The 22,023-nt window shown below is 42.1% G+C and overlaps 1 protein-coding gene across 3 annotated transcripts in view; it reads right to left on the bottom strand.

The window, feature by feature from the left end:
- Positions 1-22,023, bottom strand: part of ARHGEF3 (Rho guanine nucleotide exchange factor 3) — a 273,431-nt gene that overhangs the window by 104,242 nt on the left and 147,166 nt on the right. For all 3 annotated transcript variants that reach the window (XM_081160293.1, XM_081160291.1, XM_081160292.1), the window contains one exon: positions 21,871-21,933. In XM_081160293.1, coding sequence (XP_081016419.1) covers positions 21,871-21,933 — 63 coding nt within the window. The remainder of the gene's footprint in view (positions 1-21,870; positions 21,934-22,023) is intronic.

Genomic DNA, 22,023 nt, shown 5'->3' with positions numbered 1-22,023 from the left:
GGGCAATGGAGTTTGCTGGAGTGAGGGGGAGGGGAGGAGTTGCATCTTAGACACGTTAAATATAAAGTCTGGGGGAGACACCCAAATGCAGCTGTCCAGGAGGCCTCACTCAGGACCCTGGTGGTCATTCCCAAAGGGAGAGGAGCCTGCAGAAGAACCCAAGGCAGACTGGCCAGAAAGGTGAGAGGGAACTAGGAGAGCGTGTGGTCCTAGAGGCTGGTGGAAGGGAGAGCTGCACCAGCAACGGTCAGCCATGCCATTCAGCAGAGGGCGGGAGGGAAAGAGAGACAGTAGATGTGGCCACAGCAGGACCTGGTGGCCAAGGCAGCTGGGTCATTTATTCGACACCAACATATGGAGCGTGGCTACGAGGTCAGGTGAGGGGTAAGGAGGAATCCAAACTCGAGTGAACCCAGGAGTGAATGGAGCTGAGGAGGGTGGAGAGGAGAGAGGTGGAGGATGGAGCGGTGCCTTCAGCCACCAAAGGGCTTCTTCATGACGAGAAAGCTGTAAGGTTGTCAAGCAAAATTACTGTCCCCGTTTTTACCCAGAGTTTATGATAAAATGATTTCCTAAGAAAGTGGATTCTTACTTTTTAAAAAAAGTCTCTTCTTGGTAGCAACAAATTGATTGAGGTTTATTGATATGAAAACAGGTACCATCGCCCGGCTGGGTGTGGCTCAGCGGTTGAGCATCAACCTAGGATCCAGGCGATCGGGGTTCGATTCCCGGTCAGGGCACATGCCCGGGTTGTGGGCTCGATCAATGACTCTCTCATCATTGATGTTTCTATCTCTCTCTCTCCCTCTCCTTTCCTCTCTCTGAAATCAATAAAGATATATTTAAAAAATACACAAAAAAACAGGTACTCTGGGCTACCTGCCCCGAAATGACAGCAGCAACTACAGCACCGAAGGGGAAACGCTATGATGCTAAACCAAAGCCCTCCTAAATTTGTGGCATGTATGGCACAGATGATGGATGACAGATGCCATCAGTAAAGGCACTCCAAATATTTAACCTTAACCCTAAAATAAAATTTAACTTTGAAAACTATATCCCCCAAAAGACAAGTGTCATTTTTCAATTTCACTGTTTGGCTTTCAAAGGTCTTCTTTTCTTGTCCCAATTATGTCACTTCACTCAGTTTTATTCTAAAGACAGAGGGCTCGGGGATGAGGAAGATGGTGGGGCTGGAGGCCTAACCTGGTGTCCATTGGAGATGTCTACCAGGGGGCTGGAGAATCTGAATCCAAACCAGCCCACCCAGTCCCCTGGTAGTCATCTCCAAAGGGAGGTGACCATTGAAAAGCACCAAGCCACATGAAATACACACAACTTAGAAGAAAGTGCGGGATAATAAGAGGAGGAATAACCCCTTTCTCAAGCCCTTTACCCCAGAGCCTTCAAATACTAACATGGGACTGAAGGATTCTTTTATTTTTTTTTTAATTCTCACCCAAGGATATGTTTTTAATAATATTAGAGAGAGAGGAAGGGGGAGAGAGATAGACAGACAGGGACAGAGAAACATCAATGTGAGAGAGAAACATTGATCAGTTGCTGCCCATATGCACCCCGCCTGGGGATGGAACCTGAAACCTAGGTATGTGCCCTGCCTGGAAATCGAACCCACAACCTTTTGGTGTAAGGGATGATGCTCCAAGCGACCGAGCCATGAAGGATTCTTATATCATCAAATCTAACACTGCAATTTCATTTGTTTGTTTATTGCTGGTAAGCTGACTTTTTTTTTAAATTAATGTTTAATTATACTACTAATTCATGAAGATGCATCCTCCTTACATACACAGCTTGGGTCCCCTCAGACTCCCACTTCCCCTTCCTTACCACTATGCTATGTCCCAACCCCCATCTTCCACCTCCACCCCAGGGGAGCTCCCTTCTCTGCTGCAGAAATACAGGTGGCTCTTTCCAGATGTCTGTCCCTCTGTCTTTGCCTCTCTCTGTCTCTCTGTCTGTCTCTCTCTCTCTATATATATATCCCCTCTAGTTTAATTATATCTTTTATTTCAGAATTTTCCCAAAGTGAACCAAATTCTATTCTATCTCAAGAGTATTCTCTTAATTTCATAGGCTCCATCACGATAGCAGCTGACCCTTCTGCTGTAATAAAACTAGAATTAAAAAAAAAAATCTAGAGGCTTTCCCGAGCTTGGTTAGAGGCTTTTGCTCTGCCTCCCAAGATCAAGTGAGTTGCTTCCTCACAATCTAAGTAAGCCTAAGCAATGTCATTTCTTTGAAAATTTATACTAGAGCTTTTCAAATCCCTGACACACTCTCCCTTTAAACTAACTGTGGGGACCAGGTCTACATAAGCATCCAGGTCTACAGCCACGGGCCATATTTCCTAAACTGCCAGATCACGTGGCTGATAACAAGACCAAGATGAAAACAATTAAAAAAAATTTTTTTTTCTAGAAGAAAAACACCCAGGTATTTGAAAAAATAAAAACTGAAATGATTAGAACTGTTCTCATCAGAACCCATTCAAAGTGGTTTTTACTGTGGATGAAAAAAGGGGTTCTTTGCAAAGTAACCCCACAGTGTGATCTGATCATAAACTCCTAACTGGGAAGGTCATGGAGTGTTGCCACACCCCAGGCATATAACTTTTTAGTAAAAGGTTTACCTTTGCCTTGTCATTTTTTTCTGTGCATCCAAGTTAACACACCTTTGAAATAAACCACCCTCAAGAGAGCACATATAATCTTATTTTGTAATCCCAGCCCTCGGCCACTTCCTCCCACCTTCAAGTAATCTTCTTTACTTCCCTCCGTAATCTCTAATGGATAAAAAAACTGCAAACTGTTGTTCTCAGTTTGTTGAGATCTGCCTTCTAGGTATACCCCTGTTTGACTCAAATTTTTATGAAAATTCTCTACAGGTTTGGAAGTTTCTTACATCAACATTCCTTAACATTGCCCTGGCTGGTAGCTCAGTTGGTTACAGCGTTGTCCTGATACATCAAGGTTGAGGGTTTGATCCCCAGTCAGGGTACATACAAGCAGCAATTAATGAGTGGATAAATAAGTGGAACAACGAATCAATGTTTCTCTTTCTCCCCCCTCTCTCTTCCTCACTCTTAAAAAAAAAAATCAATCAATCAATAAAAATAGTTAAAAAGAATAAAGGCCTATCACAACATCAAACATCTTTAGGAATATGAAAGACCACAGGTGAGGGTGTGGGGGCAGAGGGACAATGGGAGTGGTTTATCCTGGAGGAGTATTTTATTATTGACATTGTTTAGAGATGCCTGAAAATAGTGATAATTTAAAAAGCAGGTAGATTTGAAGTCCACTTTTTATTGCTTTTAAATTGTTCACCCAATGCTTCGCCTTAATGCCTGAAATCAGGAGATTGCTCCCATCATCCCCCCTGCCCTGCCTTGGTAAATTTCTGACTAAAGATACTAATTATATTAAAATATAGTTATTGACATATTTAAAAAACTAATTGATCATAAGGTAACATGGCTTCTTTGTTCATGCTTTGAATAAGATCTGGTGGTGGATTTAATAGCTACTGTCATTTTGAATAATCCTGGGTGTGCATGATATTTAGAGAGATATGCAACAGTATAATGTGGGAAGAAAGTATCAGCGCATTCTTGTTTTTGTTTTGTTTTGTTTTTTAACCCTCACCTGAGGATATTTTTTCCATTGATTTTTAGAGAGAGTGAAAATGAAGAGGGAGAGAGAGGGAGAGAGAGGGAGAGAGAGGGGGAAACACCGATGTGAAAAAGGGGATCAAAACTGCAACCAAGGTACATGCCCTTGACTGGGAATCGAACCCTCGACCCTCCAGTCCGCAGGCTGATGCTCTAACCACTGAGCAGAACCGGCCAGGGCTCAGTGCATTCTTTTGGTGACAAAGTCACAGGTACTGCTGAGATTTGTTGTCCTTATTTATAACAAAAGGAGATGTAAATTCCAGTTAGAGGTCAGCAAAAGTAAAGATGTAATTGTTTTCCACTCCAAATATACACAGACCCTATGGAAGTCACTGGAGAGTTGACAAAAGGGTGTAACATAATCTGATTTCTGTTTTTTAAAAAGATCAGCCTAGTGGATGGTGGGGGGTGAGGCAAAAAATAAAAATAAAACCAAAAATGCACCAAGGTCATTTCCTGGCAGAAGCTGGCAATGGCCAGCAGTAAGGAAGGGCAACAGCCGGTTGCTATTGCCGAGAGGCCGCTAACGGACAGAAGATGGGTCTTTATGAGCGTTCCTGGGCTCACCAAGAAAAAGGCAATACCGCAGAAATAAAGCGCCTCCAGTCCTCTGCTGCAAGGAAAGGAAAGGAGGTTTATGGCCAGAAAAGACCTCTGTGCAAAGTCGGTGAGGCCCGGAGCAAAGAAACCTCCACCTTGGTTTCCTGTGAGGTGGGTATGGCGGTAACTACCTTCCAGCTGGTTCTGCAGACAAGAGGAGCTGCCATACACAGGGACCCTCAGTACGTGGTGGTTACCGCCACGGTGGGTCCCTCTTCTTCTGGTGCCCTCTGTCTGGGACCTTGGTCATCAACTTCAGAGGGAGGGTGGAACAAGGAGGAGTCTTAGTGGCCATCTTACCTTGCAGATGGGAAGGGATGGCTCCAGATGATCTAGAAAACCAGGGGCCGAAGGGTACTGGAGCCCAGTTCTGTTATATAGGGTTGGAATGAAACTAGGGCAAGCTCCTCAAATACTCAGAATTTAAAACCTAGATTGGCCAGGTGAAGATATGCAAAAGGAAACCTACGTTCTAGCAGGGAAAGGAGAGAAACCTGCTGACAGCTGAGATATGGAGCAGTGGCTAAAGCAGGGACTCCAAACAGTTCGCCAAGCCTAGGCTTTCCTCTCTTGATGCATTTGAAGAGGAGGCCATGGATCACCGGCTTCTTAAAGGGAGCCTGTGCCTGTAAGGCGGTGAGGTGGGGGGAGGGGAGGGTGGCGAGGCTGGACCTGCTGGGCCCCTAGGAGAGCGGAGTCCACCACCAGCCCAGTGCTCAGCCCAGAAGCTTCTGCCAGACAGCACGCCCTCTCTTCCCAAACGGGAGAATGTGCCTCACTCAGACTCTTCCTCCTTTCTTCTAAGAGACAAATAAAGCACCTTCTGACCTCATTTTTGTGTGTTTTGCCTTTTTTTACTCTTTCTCTTCCAGAAGCCTCCAATCTAAGCAGCAGCAGCTCTACTCCCACTGGTCTCAACCTATAAATAGTTCTCGAGTAGCCCCCCAAACCCAAGTAGCCACCACAACAGTGACAGAGTGGCCAGCCTGATACAAAGTCAAAAACACAGGTTCTCACCCATAGCTTGACGTGGGGGAAGTGTAAGTCCCTGACTTCCTCACTCCACCATTTGGAATTTACAAGGAACAGTGTCGAGGCAAAGGCATGGTGAGCGGACTGGGAGCGGGAGCAGGCCGTCCGCGTTTAAGTGAGAGGTGCAATGAGATCCTGAGAACCACCCAAGAACCTCTCTCCACCACAAATCCCCCCACCCCCTGCCCCCTTTGAATCCAGATCTGCTGAACAGCTATTGCTGAGCCGACATCAAACCACTTTTTAAGAGGGTGGGGAAATACTCCTTCCCTAAACCCCTGCTCCCATTCCAAGGGCTAAACAAAAAGCTTTTATCAGGATTATTTCACTGGGTGACGTGGCACAAAGAAAGCTGTCTGCTTGTAGTCTGAAGGTCAACAGTGCTGCTCTTGTTTGAATCTGTGGCTCCCATAAGAGGCCAAGGCTAAATCACACCGCCCCGGGGGGATCTCCGTGGCAATTTACCTTCATTTAAAGACTCAAACAGAACTAGGCTGCTGTGGGCAGCTGACCAAAGCTGACCAGCAAATTACACCTCCTGCCTTTCCTTTGGCCCTCTCATTAGATTTTTTTTTTTAGGCCAATGAAATGTTATCAACACTCCTCCACTGGAAAATGTTTGTGGTTGCAGCTAAGTGTGCCTGTTACAACTGCTGACAAAGGATTCCAAAATCAAAGGACAGAAGATTCCAGTGAAGTCCCTTAGCGAAACCTCCTCTAGCTTTTTCCGCCTCATTTAGGCTGTGTACACTGGGCAGTTTCATTAGAACCTTTGCTTTCACTCCCACTCACATGAAGGGTTCTGGTTTTTTTTTCCTAACGAACCACATCTGGTGTATTTTAAAAAGGCATCTGTTCTGAACTGAATGTTTATGTCCCCCCCAAATTCACATGTTGAAGCCCTAACCCTAGTGTGATGGTATTAGGGAAGTAATTTGGGGCCTTTGGGAAGTAATTAGGTTTAGATGAAGTCATGAGGAGCAGGGGGCATAGTGGGCTTAGTGTCCTTATAAGAAGAGAAAGTGAGACCACAGTTCTTTCTTTCTGCCAGGTGAGGACACAGTGAGGTTAGAAGGTGGCTGTCTGCAAGCCAGGAAGAGAGCTCTCACCAGGAACTGAATCTGCTGGCACCCTGATCTTGGATTTCCTAGCCTCCAGAACTGTAAGAAATAATTGTCTGTTCTTTAAGTCACCCAGACTATGGTATTTTGTTATAGCAGCCTAAGGTGACTAAGACAGCATCCTAATTAAAGAATAGTCTTGTGTTTGCTATAATAAGAAATGGAAAAGCACACATTAGTGCCCCTAACTGCTTATGTCTTCTTCTACCATCCGAGGAGTTGTAGAAGGATTTGAAGCAAACTTACACATCGGTCTCCCATTATCAACCAACATCTAATTGTGTTTAACCTTTTAATCACCTATCTGAAAAAGCCAGGGTACCCAAAACATCATCAACACAAGGAATCTGGACACTGGAAAGGATGTAATCTGACTGTATGACTTTATAGATGTAGAAACTGAGGTCCAGAGAGGCAAAGCAACAGGTACAAGATCTGATAGCTACGTAATCACAGAAGTCAAAATAAAACTTGTCTTCTAATCCACGCTAAAAAGTGCAAAAAGACAAGGCAGTAAAGATACAAAGCTCTATACATGTCCCTCAAACCCATCTGCTCCACAGCCAGCTAAGTCCTGGACACCATCATCAGGGAAGTGAGGAGTACCCTTCGCCTCCTTCAAGCTGTTCTCCACTCAGTAGCTAGAGGAATCTTCTCAAAACACAAACCACACCCTTGCTTAATCTCCTCCCTACCCACCCTAGTGACTCCCTACTGTTCTTAGGATAACAATCTAAATCTTGACCATGTCCTTTGAGGCTCTACATGGTCTGGTTTCTGTTGACTGCTGTAGTCTCGCCATCTACCACCTACCAGCCAAATCTCCCTTCAAAGCAGCATGCTCCATCCTGCCACAGGACCCTTGCACATGCTGTACCCGTGCTGCAACTCTTTTACTTTTTCCTTTAACTGGGTTAATGTTTTCCTTTCTTTCATATCTCACTTCCCCAAAGAAGTCTTCCCTGACCATTCATGACTAGGTCAAAGTCCTTGGTTAAATGCCTTCATAGCAAATGCTTCTCTCACTTCCAAAGCTTTTTTTCTCCACTTGTTATTATGTTCTTGTTACTACGATTATGAATTAATGTCTGCCTCCTCCACTGGACTCTATGTCACAAGAACCTTGCCTGGCTTGTTCACCATTTTATCTGCTCACCACCAACACAGTGCAAGTGTAGGAGATGCTCAATCAATGTGAATAAGAATGAAAGAATAAATGAGAAAAAGAATTTAGGCATACATGTAAGGCCCTTTATTGAGGACTAGACATGTCTTCCCAGTCACCTGTACTTTGGGAAGCTATTCAATGACCAATGAAGCTTAATACAGACCTTTCTAGGAAGAGGGAAATTATCAACACCCTTCTCTCAGAAGCATGCTCGCATCTTTAAGACCACATCACATAGAATCTAATAACATTTCAAAGTGTACTCAGTAAAATGTCACTGTTCTGCCAACAATGTGAGACCCTCAGTCAAACATAAGCTCCCAAGCTAAACAAAACCTCCAGGCCCCAACAGCAATTTTGCTCCTTACTGTGGTTTCCCGGGAGCCCATAAATCAAGCCCTTCATTATAGAACACACAGAGATAACCCTCCCTTCATGCCAACCCTGTTTTCAGACACATTCTTCATGACTGTCTCCAGCAGCCAGCTCATTTCTCATTTCAGACACTCCTCCGCTTCCCCACGGGGACAGTGTGCACATGGCAGGCCTATTTCCGCAATCTGACAATAATTTAAATTAAATTTCAGCCTCAATTGCTGGTTGTATTAGGGAGAGAGACCATCATGAAGAAACACAGCAAAACTTAGAGCAGCAATATGGCAGAGACACGATGTGACAAAGCATGGATTAACCAGAAAGAAGGCTTCCGCCACGGCAGATGGAGGGTTGTCGACAACTGTGGAAAAGCTCTCCAGAAACACAATCACAAGCAAACTCCCTTTTCCACATGAAGGCCAAACAACGTGAAACACTGACTATAGAGGAAGATAATTTACAGTTTTTTAAAGCTGAAGATTTTTCAGTTCAACATAATATTCAAATTTGTGAAAACCAAACCATGTTAAGAATGTTTTCTCTCTTTGATCTCCTCTATGGAATTTAGTGGCTTTGATGACATTTAGCCAGGTGGCTGGTGAGGTGCCATCTGTGAGCATGGACACCTTATTCAAAATGCAACATCTGTTAGCTGTAGGTAACTCATCTGCCTTTTGGGTTATTAGCAAACTTTAAAAAGCCCTTCTTTCTTTTAAGTTATTAGCATAATTAAGCTGAGGAGTTCATCAGGTCCATTTTGGGGTCCATTCAGCACCTCTTTAGTTTTCCACTGTCTTTGAAGTTTATTTATAGTCAATGAAAGGCATTTAAACAAGCCCTATTTACCTTCCCCACTTACGATAAGCTAAACACACAAGGCAAAGGGGAGCTATCGGTGGTGGGCAGCATGGCAGGTGCCCTGCATCACTTTCCCAGCTGAGGCTCCTCCACTAACCTGGAGGGCGAGTGGGTAAGAATTCCACCCAGGCCCAGCTGGGAGAACCTAGAACATCCCAGTTCCTACAAAGCTGGGTCTCTCCAAAACGGCTTTTTTATTTTCTTCACAGTATTGAGAATGCCCAAGAATTCAAGGCATGCTCACATTTCAGTGTAATCTCCAGAACACATTCCAGGGCGAGATACAGATGATGTATGTCCTGGTAGTCCACTGCTTTTAAATGGCCTGGAATACACTCCTTTCCATTAAGCGGCTCGCCCAGAGATGAGTGTGACTGACAACTCCTTACAAGCTTCTCTCCTCTAACCACATGGTGGGCCCCAGGAGCAGGGCTCTGCACTCAATAAATACCAGTTAAACGGAAAGAAAGTAAGACTTCAAAAGGGGGGGGGGTGGTTTTCATTTTAACAGAAAGTTTCCGTTCCTGCCATTATCCTGAGAGACTCGCGCAGCACCACCTGGGTTAGATGTGAGAGCACCAGCATTTGCAACACCACATCTGTAGGAATCGTGTGCATTCCACGCTGCTTATATTTTCTTATCTTCGGGCTGATTTATTTCATTAGCTCGTAAAAGCCTGGCATTATGTTCACTTATCTTGCTTTGAATACCACAAGGTCTCTTCAGGTAGGCCTTGGTTTCGCCTCTTGTTTTATGGCTTTTCTTGAAAAATGAGGGATGCAAATATATGTCTCGAGAAAGACAGACATTCTTAAAGTGTTGCCAAGATAAACCCAGTTCCTGTTTACAGGAACCTTCTAAAGACAGCATGAAACATAGGATCCATACAGCGGCCACTCACTCATCTATCCAACAAATGTTAAGTGGTGCACTCCGGGCCAGACACCATCCCAGATATTAGGAATATGGCAGAAAAAACAAAATGTAAGTTAGATTCTACTGTGGACAGACACTAGTAAGTAGAAAACACATCATGTGGCAGGTGATGATAAATACTATGAAGAAAAAAATCAAGTTGGGTAAAACAAGTAGGGAATGCAGGGATGCAGTTTGGGGTGGGGAATGGAGATGATTTTCAACATAGGGAGACAGAAAAAGCCTGTCTAAGAACATCGAGGAGATACCAGAAGGAAAAAGAGGAAGTCGGTCACACGGGCATGTAAAAGCTCCCCACGGAGAGAAACAGCACTTAGTAGGCCCCGGGGTGTGCACACATGAGAATAAGAGGACGGCCAGTGCGGTGAGAGCACAGGGCAAGGGGCGGGGGTAGGTGACAAGGTCCAGTACCTCGAGAACCACTAGGGAGGGTGTGGCAATGCCACTGAGCGTGGAAGGAGACATGAGAGAGTCATCATGTGATTTAGGCTTGAAAGAACCCTCTAGCTGCTGCGCTGAGAGTGGACAGCAAAGGGTCAAGGGCAGAAGCAGGGAGACCAGGGGGAGGGCCCTGGAATCATGCAGCCCCTGCGGATGACGGGGGCCTGATTAAAGGTGGGCCCCCCGGAGGTGGGAATGGTGTGGTTCTGGTTCTATTTCAAGGCAGAGCTGACGGTGCTGTTATCAACCAGTCACCTGCTGACCGAGACTGCCTGGAGCTGAACCAAGCTCTGCAGGATGAAATCAACAGTGAGGCGCTTTATCAAACGCCCCTATTAATTATTACTTACAGAAATGGCTTGTTTAAAAACAAACTCGTTCCACCTGAAAAGGCACAGAACTCCACAACCCTCTTGCTTTAAGCAACACATAAACATCTTTATTTTCCCTTTCCTGGTATCATTTATCCTTTATGAGAGCTACCAAATTTACATTTGGAAAAAACCATTCAACATATCTTAATTGAGGGTTGGATATATACTAAGCACTTTCTTGGGCACCAGTGGGACAGTATTGCCTAAAATAGACAATATCCCTGCTCCATGGTCCTGGATCATTTTGCAATATCAATAGCAAGTGTGCTTACCTGTTGCCACATTGTGCCACAGCCCTACTTGCATGATTGTATTGAGTCCTTACAGCAACCTTATTAACATCTGTATTTTTCCAGCCAAGAAAACCATAGCACAGAGAGATTTAATATGTTTTCCAAGGTCACACAGCTAGGAAGTGGTGAGCCCAGAATTCAAACTGCCAAAACCAGAACTGTTAGCTTCTACCTTCTCCTGGATTTAAGGTCCAATCCAGAACATGAATCCCAAGACTTGTATTCTCACTCGCCCTCAGGCACTTTGGGCAGAACACTTAACTTATCCAAGCTTCAACTGCCACATCTACACAATGAAACGCATTCAACAAGATAATCTCTTCCAGATCCTTTTCAAGTCAAAGTTTTAGAGATCCTGCTCTGAAATCCAGTGCTCCCAGTCCCTCTACCCTCACAGTAAGGAGAGCACACCTGCCAAACAGTACAGTTTCTCAAGGTCAGCTTTTGCATAAAACAATGTGAAGCACTTCCCCAGTTGAAACTTTGGGTTGACCAGCTAGAAGAAAATAAGTCAATTTCAAGGATACTCTAAGGTAGAAAAATGGTGCCAGAAGAATCTACAGCAAAATTTATTTCTTTCAAAACCAGCCAACGATGTGGAAGTACTCCCTTACAGAAAGGAGAAAACCACTCCTGGGTGTGGTAAGATGTGCTTTCTCCATGCTTGGTTAACTTGTAATAAAATCAAGAGCAACTTCCACTTGTCTGCAGATGAATGAAGCTTAAGTTTCACTTCCTTCAGCGTCCTGGAGCCTGACCCAGGGCAGAGTTCAATAAATACCGCTTGACTGAATTAGTGCATGCAATGAATGAACTAAAGAATAAACAAATGAATTCATTAATTCTATAGTAATAAATATGTCCTCAGATGGAATTTATATAGACCTGACCAGCAAAAGTATCGCTTTGCCCTGCCAAGTAAAAGCAAAGAAAACACTTTAAATTTATTGGTTTTAGTGTTCCTAGAAGATTCCAATTTTAGAAACTGATATTTTGAGGTGTGTGGGGAGTAAAAGAAATCTCATTTATAGAACCATAAGAGGAAAAGGTCAATCTGCTCATGAAAGAACCATAATAAACACTTCTAGTTCCCTGCAGGATTTCTAAGGAAAACCCAAAACTGGCATTTTGACCACTGCAGATAAGCCCATGATTCAGTTTCAGATGCTTCACCATCAGTACTGGCCAGGAAATGATGCTTATAGAGAAACCACCTGCTTATACTGGATCGACTCTCTCCCTGAAGTGACCCGCACATAGCAGTGTGAGGGAGATAGCAGGGTGCAGGAAGACACACAAACCACGAGAACTCACCTGAACCCTTCATTGCTTTGACATTTTTCAGAAGTTACCCAAGAATTTAAGTATCAATCAAGCAAAGTAAAAAGTTCATGCACAGTAAATGTCAAGGGGAAAAGTCAACACCCCCTTCTCTTCACAGAGACAGCATCATACACAACTGAGAAAAGTAAGAAAACAGAAAAACAACTTCTGCTCCTGAAGCCAGGAACATATAACCAGATCAAAGACCGGGCTTGATGCAATTACGTAAGTCATTTGAGGGAAACTCAATTAGCTGGCTACGGAAGCCGGGCTGGAACTTCCTCACCAAGATTATTCACATAATTTTAGAAAATCAGAAGGAAGAGCATCTGTGAACAATTATTTTCTAGTGACTTTTTTACTGCAGATAATCTCGGTCAAAATAGAATTAATGATAAACAACAAAATGTTACAGGCAGTTGAGATGTAAACTCTGTCAATATAACAAACTTATTCTTTGAAATCACAGCTACAGTTTCTTTTTTCTTTCTTTTTTTTAAACCATGGGCGATATTTCTGGATATCTATGTTTAAAAGCTGCCCACACTGTTAGTTAAGTGAAGCATAACATACGACGGTCACAAAACTATCCTTTCCCATGACTTTAACAGCCTGCTCAGGTCTGCGTTTGGTAACAGCTTGCTTTTCATTGGCGTCTATGAATGGAACAAAACAGCACATGAATCTGCACTACAAAAAAGGGAATTTAATACTCCTCACACTCACATTAAAGAGCAAGTGTCCACAGGCACTTTTTTGCATCGACCTTACTACTTGTTCTGGGGTCTGAGGATGGTCAGTACTTGTAACAGGGAAATACTGGAAACAACAAAAGTGCCCCTCAATGGAGAATCATCAGGTTAAAACAAACTATGACTCATTTGTTTTGTGCACGAACGAGCAGCCATGCAATGAGCCGTGTCCTTCGCTAGGTGAACTGGTAAGTAAACGGGGCTATGTCCATACAATGGAATATTACTTCAGTGATTTAAAAAAAAAAAAAAAAAGAGGAGTTCTCAAGCCACAAGAAGACATAAAGACATGGACAAATTCAATGCATATAATTAAGTGAAAGAAGCCAGTCTGAAAAGGCTACCTACTGTGTGACATACTGGAAAAGGCAGAACTCTGGAGGCAATAAAACGGTCAGTGCTGCCAAAGGTTAGAGGGTAGGAGAAATGAACAGGTGGAGCACAGAGGATTTTTAGGCCAGCGAAACTATTCTGCAAGATGCTATACTGGACGCATTTGTCAAAACCCAGAGAATGCACAACACCAAGTGGACACTAATGTAAACTATGGACTCTGGGTGGTTATGACTCTGGGTGTCCTTATTAGGTGTCACATATGTACCACTCTGGCGGAGTGAGGGAAGAGGGTACATGGAAACTCTGTCATTTCTGCTTAATTTTGCTGTGACCCTAAGACTGTTTCTAAAAAAATAAATATTACTTAAAAGAAAAGGAAAAGCAAATGGCAAAGTAAAACAAAAAAATACAATACTTATGTCCTTAAAATACCACCACAAACTAAGTTTTTTATCTGCATCTATTTGTCTAACTATATCTAAACTTCTGGGAGGAGACCGAGCTGATAACTAGGATTACACCTGAGGAGGTAAGAGGGATGGGGGTGGTCAAGGGGCTGTTAGCTCTAGTTCTGTTGTTTGACTTTTTTAAATGATGGGAATGTATGTAGCGTTAGTGAGTAACGAAAAATAAAATGTGTTTTTTTTTTTCTTGTTAAAATATTCACTTTATATTTTATGTGAAAGTATTCAAAAGTAAATTATGGGGGGGAGTGGAAGGGGGTGGAGGGGATCAATAGGGGAAAAAGGGACATCTGTAATACTTTCAACAATAAAGATAAATTTTTTAAAAAGTAAATTACAGATATCATGACATTCTACCCCTTCAGTATTCATCTCTAAAAAATAACGACATTTTTTCTACTCTAAGTTATTTTTCTACTAACAGAAGCAGAAGAAAAGATTATCTAATAAACTATTCAGGTGACTCAAGTTATCTATTTTAAAAAGCTAAGCTGGTCTCAAAGAAAAATCTAAACACCAAGTGATGGGAACTGATCTAATGGTTATTGCTAGGTCTTCCTAAAAACATCATTATATCCCTGTCTCTTACTTTTATATAATGTTTTACATTCTTTCCTTTAAAACACTGACAACCTCATATACCAAGTCAAAAGTTAATTATATTTGTTTACTTTAGTCATTTAAATTACTAAAGTAATACGACACAAAGCTAATCATAAAAGATCATCTTAAACAGGGATTCTTAGACCCCCAAGGAGTCCATGGATAAATTCGGGACATCTGTGAGCTCGGATGGAAAAAAAAAATACACCTTTAGTTTCACTAAGAACTGAGATTTAGCATTTCCTTCCAGTATGAATGGAGGCCACAAATCTCAAGCATTAGCAGACCTGTGAGTTTGTCACCATAGAAGTCACTGTATTTTTTTTTTTATTGTTAATGCTTTGTTGTTTTTTTAAAAAAAATGTTTTTATTGATTTCAAAGAGCGGAAGGGAGAGAGAGATAAAAACATCAATGATGAGAGTCATTGATGGGCTGCCTCCTGCATGCCCCCTACTGGGGATCGAGCCCGCAACCCAGGCATGTGCCCTGACCTGGGAATCGAACCATGACCTCTTGGTCCATAGATTGACACTTAACCACTGAGCCACGCCAGTGGGAAAAGTCACTGTATTTTTAAATCACAGTGTGGTTGATGTATTTCAAAATATCATTTACTCTTGTTTCTTGTTAGTTATATTAGTTATTAGACTTGTTGCCATATCTTGTTACCTAATACATTGATTAAGCACATGTGTAACTCTTATTACAAATTTGTTTTTAAATATTTGGATAACTATTTCAATACAACTGGGTCTTGTTATAATAGTATGTATTTTACTTTATGCACATATAAACAGTCTTCTGGGGGGAGGGGATGTTCATAGGTTTCACAAGATGTCAAAGGTGAAGACCCCTGGAACCCAGTCATCCCTTCCCATAATTCTATTCTCCCAACATAACCACTAACCCCAATGCTGTACATGATCTTCTCTGTTTATTCCTCTGAATGGACAAATATATTTGTAAACATCCAGGAGCATACTTTATATTTTATGTGTTCTCGACTTGTGTTTTATTCTTATATTTTGTAATATATTTACAAGTCTATGTAATTCAGATATTCATGCTGTTCCCAGCTTTTGGCTTCTATTAAAAAATGCTGTAATAAAACTCCTTGTATATGTCTCCTCATATACTGGTATTTTAAAAAATTTCATGATCAGTTCCATTTATGAAACACTGGTGTCAACAGCAAGTACCCTCAAATTTAACCATAGTTGGCTTTGTATTATGAAGCCAACAGCAACAATAGCTAGTACTTTTTGTGCTTACTATGGGCTGGGTCCTAAGTGCTTTATAGGAATTAACTCATTTTAATCCTTTCAACTCTAAGGTGGGCCGCTGTTACGATTTCAGCTTACAGGTGAGGAAACTGAGGTTCAGAGAGGTGTTCAGTCTCTAGCTCCCAAAGTTTTTAATTCTGATGACAAACAGGTATTCCTGGAGCATAAGAACCCTCATTTAACATGTACCCCATCGATATCACTTTGAAGGGGAGCAGTAAACGATGACTGACACTTTATTACATCATTAAATTCTGAGAGTGTATCCTGAGCTCCTTGGAATTGCTTTGTCACTATGCTTTTGAAGAGGTGGATCAAAGAGGAAAAGATCACAGTGATTATTACAATCCACCACCTAATCAATTAGGGCAAAGGCAAGATGAAAGCTTTCTATGTCAACAATGAGCCAATTTCCCATCAGAGACGGCAGTGTGAGAACAAACTTGAACTCAGCATAGGGCCTCCACTACCTTAGGCCCAAAGGATTTCACAGGCAGCAAAGGTAGATCACAAATGCAAAACGAAAAAAATGCCAACAGGTTAAATATAAGCATGTGCTAATGAAGACCCAATCTCAGAGGCAGGCCTGGTCTCCTTGGCAATAGGAGCATTATTAAAATCCACGCAATTCATCAAGGCCTCATGCTGGCCAGGGCAAGGCTACTCTGCCCAGTGAGCATGTTCCAGAACAGACCAGGAGAAACAAAACCACAGAAATGGTATCTTTTTAAGTCATCCGGACTCTGCTGAGCAGAGATAAAATAATCCTCTTGCTATTCCGTGTCTGCTTTAACATATCCTAGCAATGAAACATCATTTGGCTTAATCGAGACAGGAAAGCTTTTCCCCCTTCTGCAGAATATCAGCACTGGTTATCTGAGCATCCACGTAACACGGCAAGTAACTGAAAAGCACAGTAATGGAAATTTGGGGATGTGTGCCATAAGCGTCAAAGGTGGCTTGCCAATAAGACCAGATGAATGGCCTATACACCATCCACCACCACAAGCCATGCAGCCAAATGCTTTCTTCTCCTTCCTGTCCTGGAGGCAGTATGGGGAAGCAGGGGAATCCAACCATCCTGGGCTTGAATCTACAATAAACTGGGACTTGGAGCAAATTGCTTATCTCTCTGAGCCTCAGTTTCCTCATCTTCAAAAAGGGTATGATAAATACCTATGCCACAGGACAGTTGTGAGATTAAATGGATCTCTTCCCACCACCAACATGGAACGAATGCCCACCACCAGCCCCAACCGCACCAGGAGCAGCAGAAAGGATTCCTCCTAAAGAGGGGGTGTAAGCAAATGTCCCATATAAAGTCACGGATTAGCAAGGGACCAAAGATACAGCTGACAGAGAGATGGGCCAGAGAAACCTGGAAACAATCTCCGCTCTGAGTTTCCAAGTATAAGATGGTCAACTGCTCTGAACTGTGTCTCTACCTCTCACTGCCAGAAGGGATATAAACCCATTCACGGGTTTAAAAAATACCCATACTTATCACTTCACACCTGTCAGAATGGCTCCATCAACAAATCAACAAATGCATGTGCTGGCGAGGGTGTGGAGAAAAGGGAACCTAGTACACTGCTGGGGGGGATGCAGACTGGGGCAGCCACTGTGGAAAACAGTATGGAGGGTCCTCAAAAAATTAAAAATGGAACTGCCTTTTGCCCCAGTGATTCCACTCCTAGGAATACATCCTAAGGAACCCGAAACACCGATCAGAAAGAATTTATGCACCCCAATGTTCACAGCAGCACAGTTTACAATAGCTAAGACCTGGAAACAGCCCAAGTGCCCATCAGTAGATGAGTGGATAAAAAGCTGTGGCACATTCACACCATGGAATACTACGCAGCTGTAAAGAGGAAGGATCTCGTACCCTTTGGGACAGTATGGATGGACCTGGAGAAAATTATGCTAAGTGAAATAAGCCAGGCAGAGAAAGGCAAACATCACACGGTCTCACTTATACGTGGAATCTAAAGAACTTAATAAACTGATGACAGAATAGATTCAATGACGTGGAAGCATGGATCAGGCTGATGAATGTCAGAGGGATGGAGGAGGGCGAGTGGGTAGAGGGGGAGAGAGTAACCAAAGAATTTATATGCATATATGCACAACCCAAGGACATGGACAATGGTGGGGAGAGGGACTGGGGAGGGGGATGGGATGGGGTGGAGTGGGTCATTGGGGGGAAAAAGGGACATCTGTAATATTTTAAACAAACAAACAAACAAACAAAATACCCATACCCTTTTAGCCAGGAATTCCATATTTTATCCATTTTATCCTACTAATAAAAGATTACACAAAGGCACTCTAGAATGCTCACTGGTGTTATTTATAATAGAGAAAAGTTGTAACTTATTTAAATATCCAGTGAAGGGTTTGTTAAATAAATTTGGTGCATCCATTTGACAATGTACACTATAGTTACTAAAAGTAATGTTGAAGACATTTCAAGATGTAGTACCATGTTCTCAATAAGTAAATTAAAAAAAAATAGGAATATGTGTTATGATCCCAATTTTTAAAATTGTGTGCTTATATAAACGTTAAAAGCTAATTGAAAACAATATGTGTTATTTAGGGGTACTGTGTGTGTAGCAAGTTCAGAGACAGGCAAGGCAACAATAAACATTAAACTCGGCAGAGAAAGGGGTTTGCAAGGGCCTTTGGCTTTGCCGTTAAGGGCATATTTCTTCAATTGCATTGGGAGCTACATGGAATTTTATATTATCCTTTACACCATTTTGTATGTCTGCACTATTTCATAATGAAAAAAATGTAAAGTGAGTGTGTGCATAATGCCAGGAAAGTAATACATCAAAGTGTAGCTACTGCTTCATGATGGGATTATTGATAAACATTATTGTTCAAAATTTCTGCAAAGAACATATATTCTGTTTCATCTTTTACATTGTTTTTATCATTGGAAACTATTTTTATACTCACCTCAGAACTCCTTTGTTTTTAAGAAAGTATGCTTGGTGCTAAGCAGTGCCCTCCACTGGGGGCACACCTGGCTCTTCCACCAAGGGCCTTTCCTGGGGCACCATGAACCCCAGCCCTTCACTCAGGTGTCTCTCATCCATTAGAATTCAAACTAGAAAAGTGCTGCAGGGGAAGAAATGTCCCTGAAATCATCCCACTCATATCCTCTGATGTGAGAGATTTGTAGGCAGCTGCTGGGAGCATTCTCTATTCTGCAAATTGTTCTCAAAAGTATAGGTTGCTTTTCCCCCCACGCTTCTGGAACAGTCTGTGTTCTATTCTGCAAGGAAGCTGGAGGCTCAGCAAAAGTGGACTGGGGAAAGTGGTGGGAAAAAATAGAGACCAATTATATCATCAAATAGTGTAGACTCACTGGCCACAATTCATTTTCACCAAGTGCTGGGGGTGATAGGTGGGAGGATAGTTCTTTGGAGATACATCACTGTGCCTTAAGACCCTTCCAATATTATTTTTAAGAGGAACTCTTAACATGGGGTCTCAGCTGGGCTCCAAGGGACCCATGAAATCACACGTCTATCTTGTAAAATTTTCTGGTGCCCAATGCTATTACCAGATTCCCCAAGGAGCCTGTGATCCCCAAACAACTGAGAAACCTATTCTGTAGGAATAAGCTCTTTTCTTAGCTTGTCCACCCCATTTGGTCTCTCAGCCCAAGTTCAATAAGAGGTGGGAGAGGCGTTTAGTAGGAAAGGTCCCAGGAAGCCATCAGAATCATCATCTGAGGCTTTAAAATAAAGCAAGATGTCGGTGGGACTGTCTGGTGTCATCACGCAGACACTCTGAGGGGCTCTATGCGTACTTTTTAATCAAAGGGGGAAGATTTTGCCTGTGTTAACATTTCCCAATTTTATGTCACTGACACATTGCTTTAAAAGGGTGTTGAATTCCACATACACTAGAGGGCTCATTATTTTTTATTTTTAAAATTCATCAGCTAATAGCTATTTACCAAGAGCTCACTGTGTACAGAGCATTCGGCGAGGACTCAAAAGAAACTTCACCATCATCCCCACAAGACCTCTATCCCCCCATCTAGCAACTTCTTGTTCAAAGACTTCTGGTGAATGTCTTTCCACTTATTAATGGAATCAAAATTGAGAGTTAGTAATATTACTTTCCCAAACCCTCGCATCCTCCGGTATGAGTCATCCATTGGAACCCACCTCTTTTTCAGATACTATTTTCCACTACACATAGAAATAGGCTCAAAACAACTCTTCAGTAATGCTGTTAGTTAAGGGACTGTAACTCTGATTCATATCACCATTTAAAAGCCCCTTTGAATAGCCTCCAAAGGCCATTTATTTATCAGAACAATTAATTTATTGGACTCAGATATTTATTTAGACATTGTTGCCTTTATGGCAAAACATATTCTCATGGAGTGACTTCACCCACCTCTTCATTCAGTTCAACAATTCCTCTCTGAGTGCCTGCTAAGTGCAAGGCACTGAAAATCAGTGCCACTTCCTCTGTGGCCATGTTGCAACTTGCCACACATCCTGTCATCTCTGAATGACAAGGACGGTCAGTTAACCTGCAAAACATTGGTTGTCATGTCCTCCAACAGCTTCTAGGATTCTTCTGATTTTTACAATTATTATAATACTATGTGACAATATATGGAGGAAACTCTGCCCAGGCTCTAGAATCTGTTTACTAAGATTCAGGAAAAATGCCAGACAAATCAGAAAGGAGTGTGGCCACAGTCGAATCCCTAAGCATAAAGGTGGATTTATTTTTCATAAAATTCTCTTTATTGTGACAAAACATGATGAGATGGTTAGAGAGACAGAGAGAGAGAAAGAGAGAAAAAAAGAAAAACAAATCACAACTCGTAATTGCAAATACTAATCTTTTCACACAAAATAATTTAGTGGTTCTTTGACAAAAAGCTACTAGAAACATATTTTCCTAAAAAACAAATACAGCTGAGGAAAAATGATGAGGCATGATCTTAGAAATGACGCAGATTAAAATCTTGCCTAAATCACTACACCTCCCTGAGATTCTATTTCTTCACTTGCAAAGTGAGAGAATAGGCTAAGGGCTACTTAAATTCTGAAAGCCAATGAGTCTAATAATTTTCACAAAATTTAAAACATGAGAACATAAAAAAGTTGTTGCTGATAAGGTAAGTATTACTGACTTCATTTGTCAATAATAAAACATTCAGTGAGTCAAGTAAAACCCAAAAGTACATCATCTTTTTGCCCTGTTACCATGGCAACCTAGTAAACTGGTCCAACTTCATCAATGATGTCTGAAAGACTGGAACAAACACCATATGGTGAAATCAAGATGCACAAGCACTTTAATTACATGACAGCGCAGGCCCACTCCATCATGGCTATTTGCGTCACAGAAAACTCTGCAAGAATTAAAAATAACTAAAAGAGCATTGTTTACACTGGTAAATGAATGCAGCCAGATGAGATCCCAATAAACCATGTTCTATGAAGATTCAAAAAGAAAGCTTTTGACCTCTGTCATCACCAGCACTCAACTACCACATCACTTAAATATCTCTTGCAAACTGCTTTTAAAGAAAAACACTGTGAAACTAACATTTGGTGGGTGCCTAGTACATGCCAGGTAATGTGCTTTGTATTCTCACTTTTATTGTTTTATTTGATCCTAACAGAAATTCTGTTAGGTTAAGTCTTTTCATCCCTGTTTTCCAGATGAGTACTCAGAGGTGAAGAAAGGCGTCATGTAAATGGTAAGTAGAGAGTCTTAATTCAAACTAAGATCTGTTGAATCTAAAGCCAGTCACTCAGCCACGCTGCTGGAGACGTCTTCCGGCCTCTGGGCCACCCAGCTGCCTGAGTTGGGCCGACTTGCTAATTTCTCCAAAGGGAAACAAGTATCTAGTCCATCTTCTAGAACCAGCTTCTAAAACAGCACAGTGGCCTTTTTCCAGCTTCTACCCAGACGCACTGAGTTCATAATTCATTTTATGAGAGAAAAGGCACAGGCGATGAACGACTTGGCCTGGGAATTTAAGTTGGCCACAAAGCTTTCTCCAGTAAAATGAAATATTTTTTTTAAAAAGAGTTTCCCCCCAGGTCACAACCTCCATAGTGAGATCCTAGAAGCCCACATAAAGCACACAACGTGTTAACAAATAGATTCAGAGACGAGAAGTGTTCCCCTGGCAGGGCAGTAGGAGGAACTGTACTTACACTTATGTCGAGACTACAAAGGCTAACAGCATCTTCATCTTGGGTGCTCTGCTTCCGTTTTCGCTGCAAAACAAACGACAAAACAAAGTTCAGATGTAAGCATGGGTTATGGCTTTGATTAAGGAAAGGAAAAAAGCAATCAAGGGGCACATG

Source organism: Miniopterus schreibersii (assembly GCF_964146895.1).
Source record: "Miniopterus schreibersii genome assembly, chromosome: 15".
Lineage (NCBI taxonomy): Eukaryota > Metazoa > Chordata > Mammalia > Chiroptera > Miniopteridae > Miniopterus > Miniopterus schreibersii.
The sequence above is the reverse complement of the archived record's forward strand: the minus strand, read 5'-3'. Positions and strand labels throughout refer to the sequence as shown.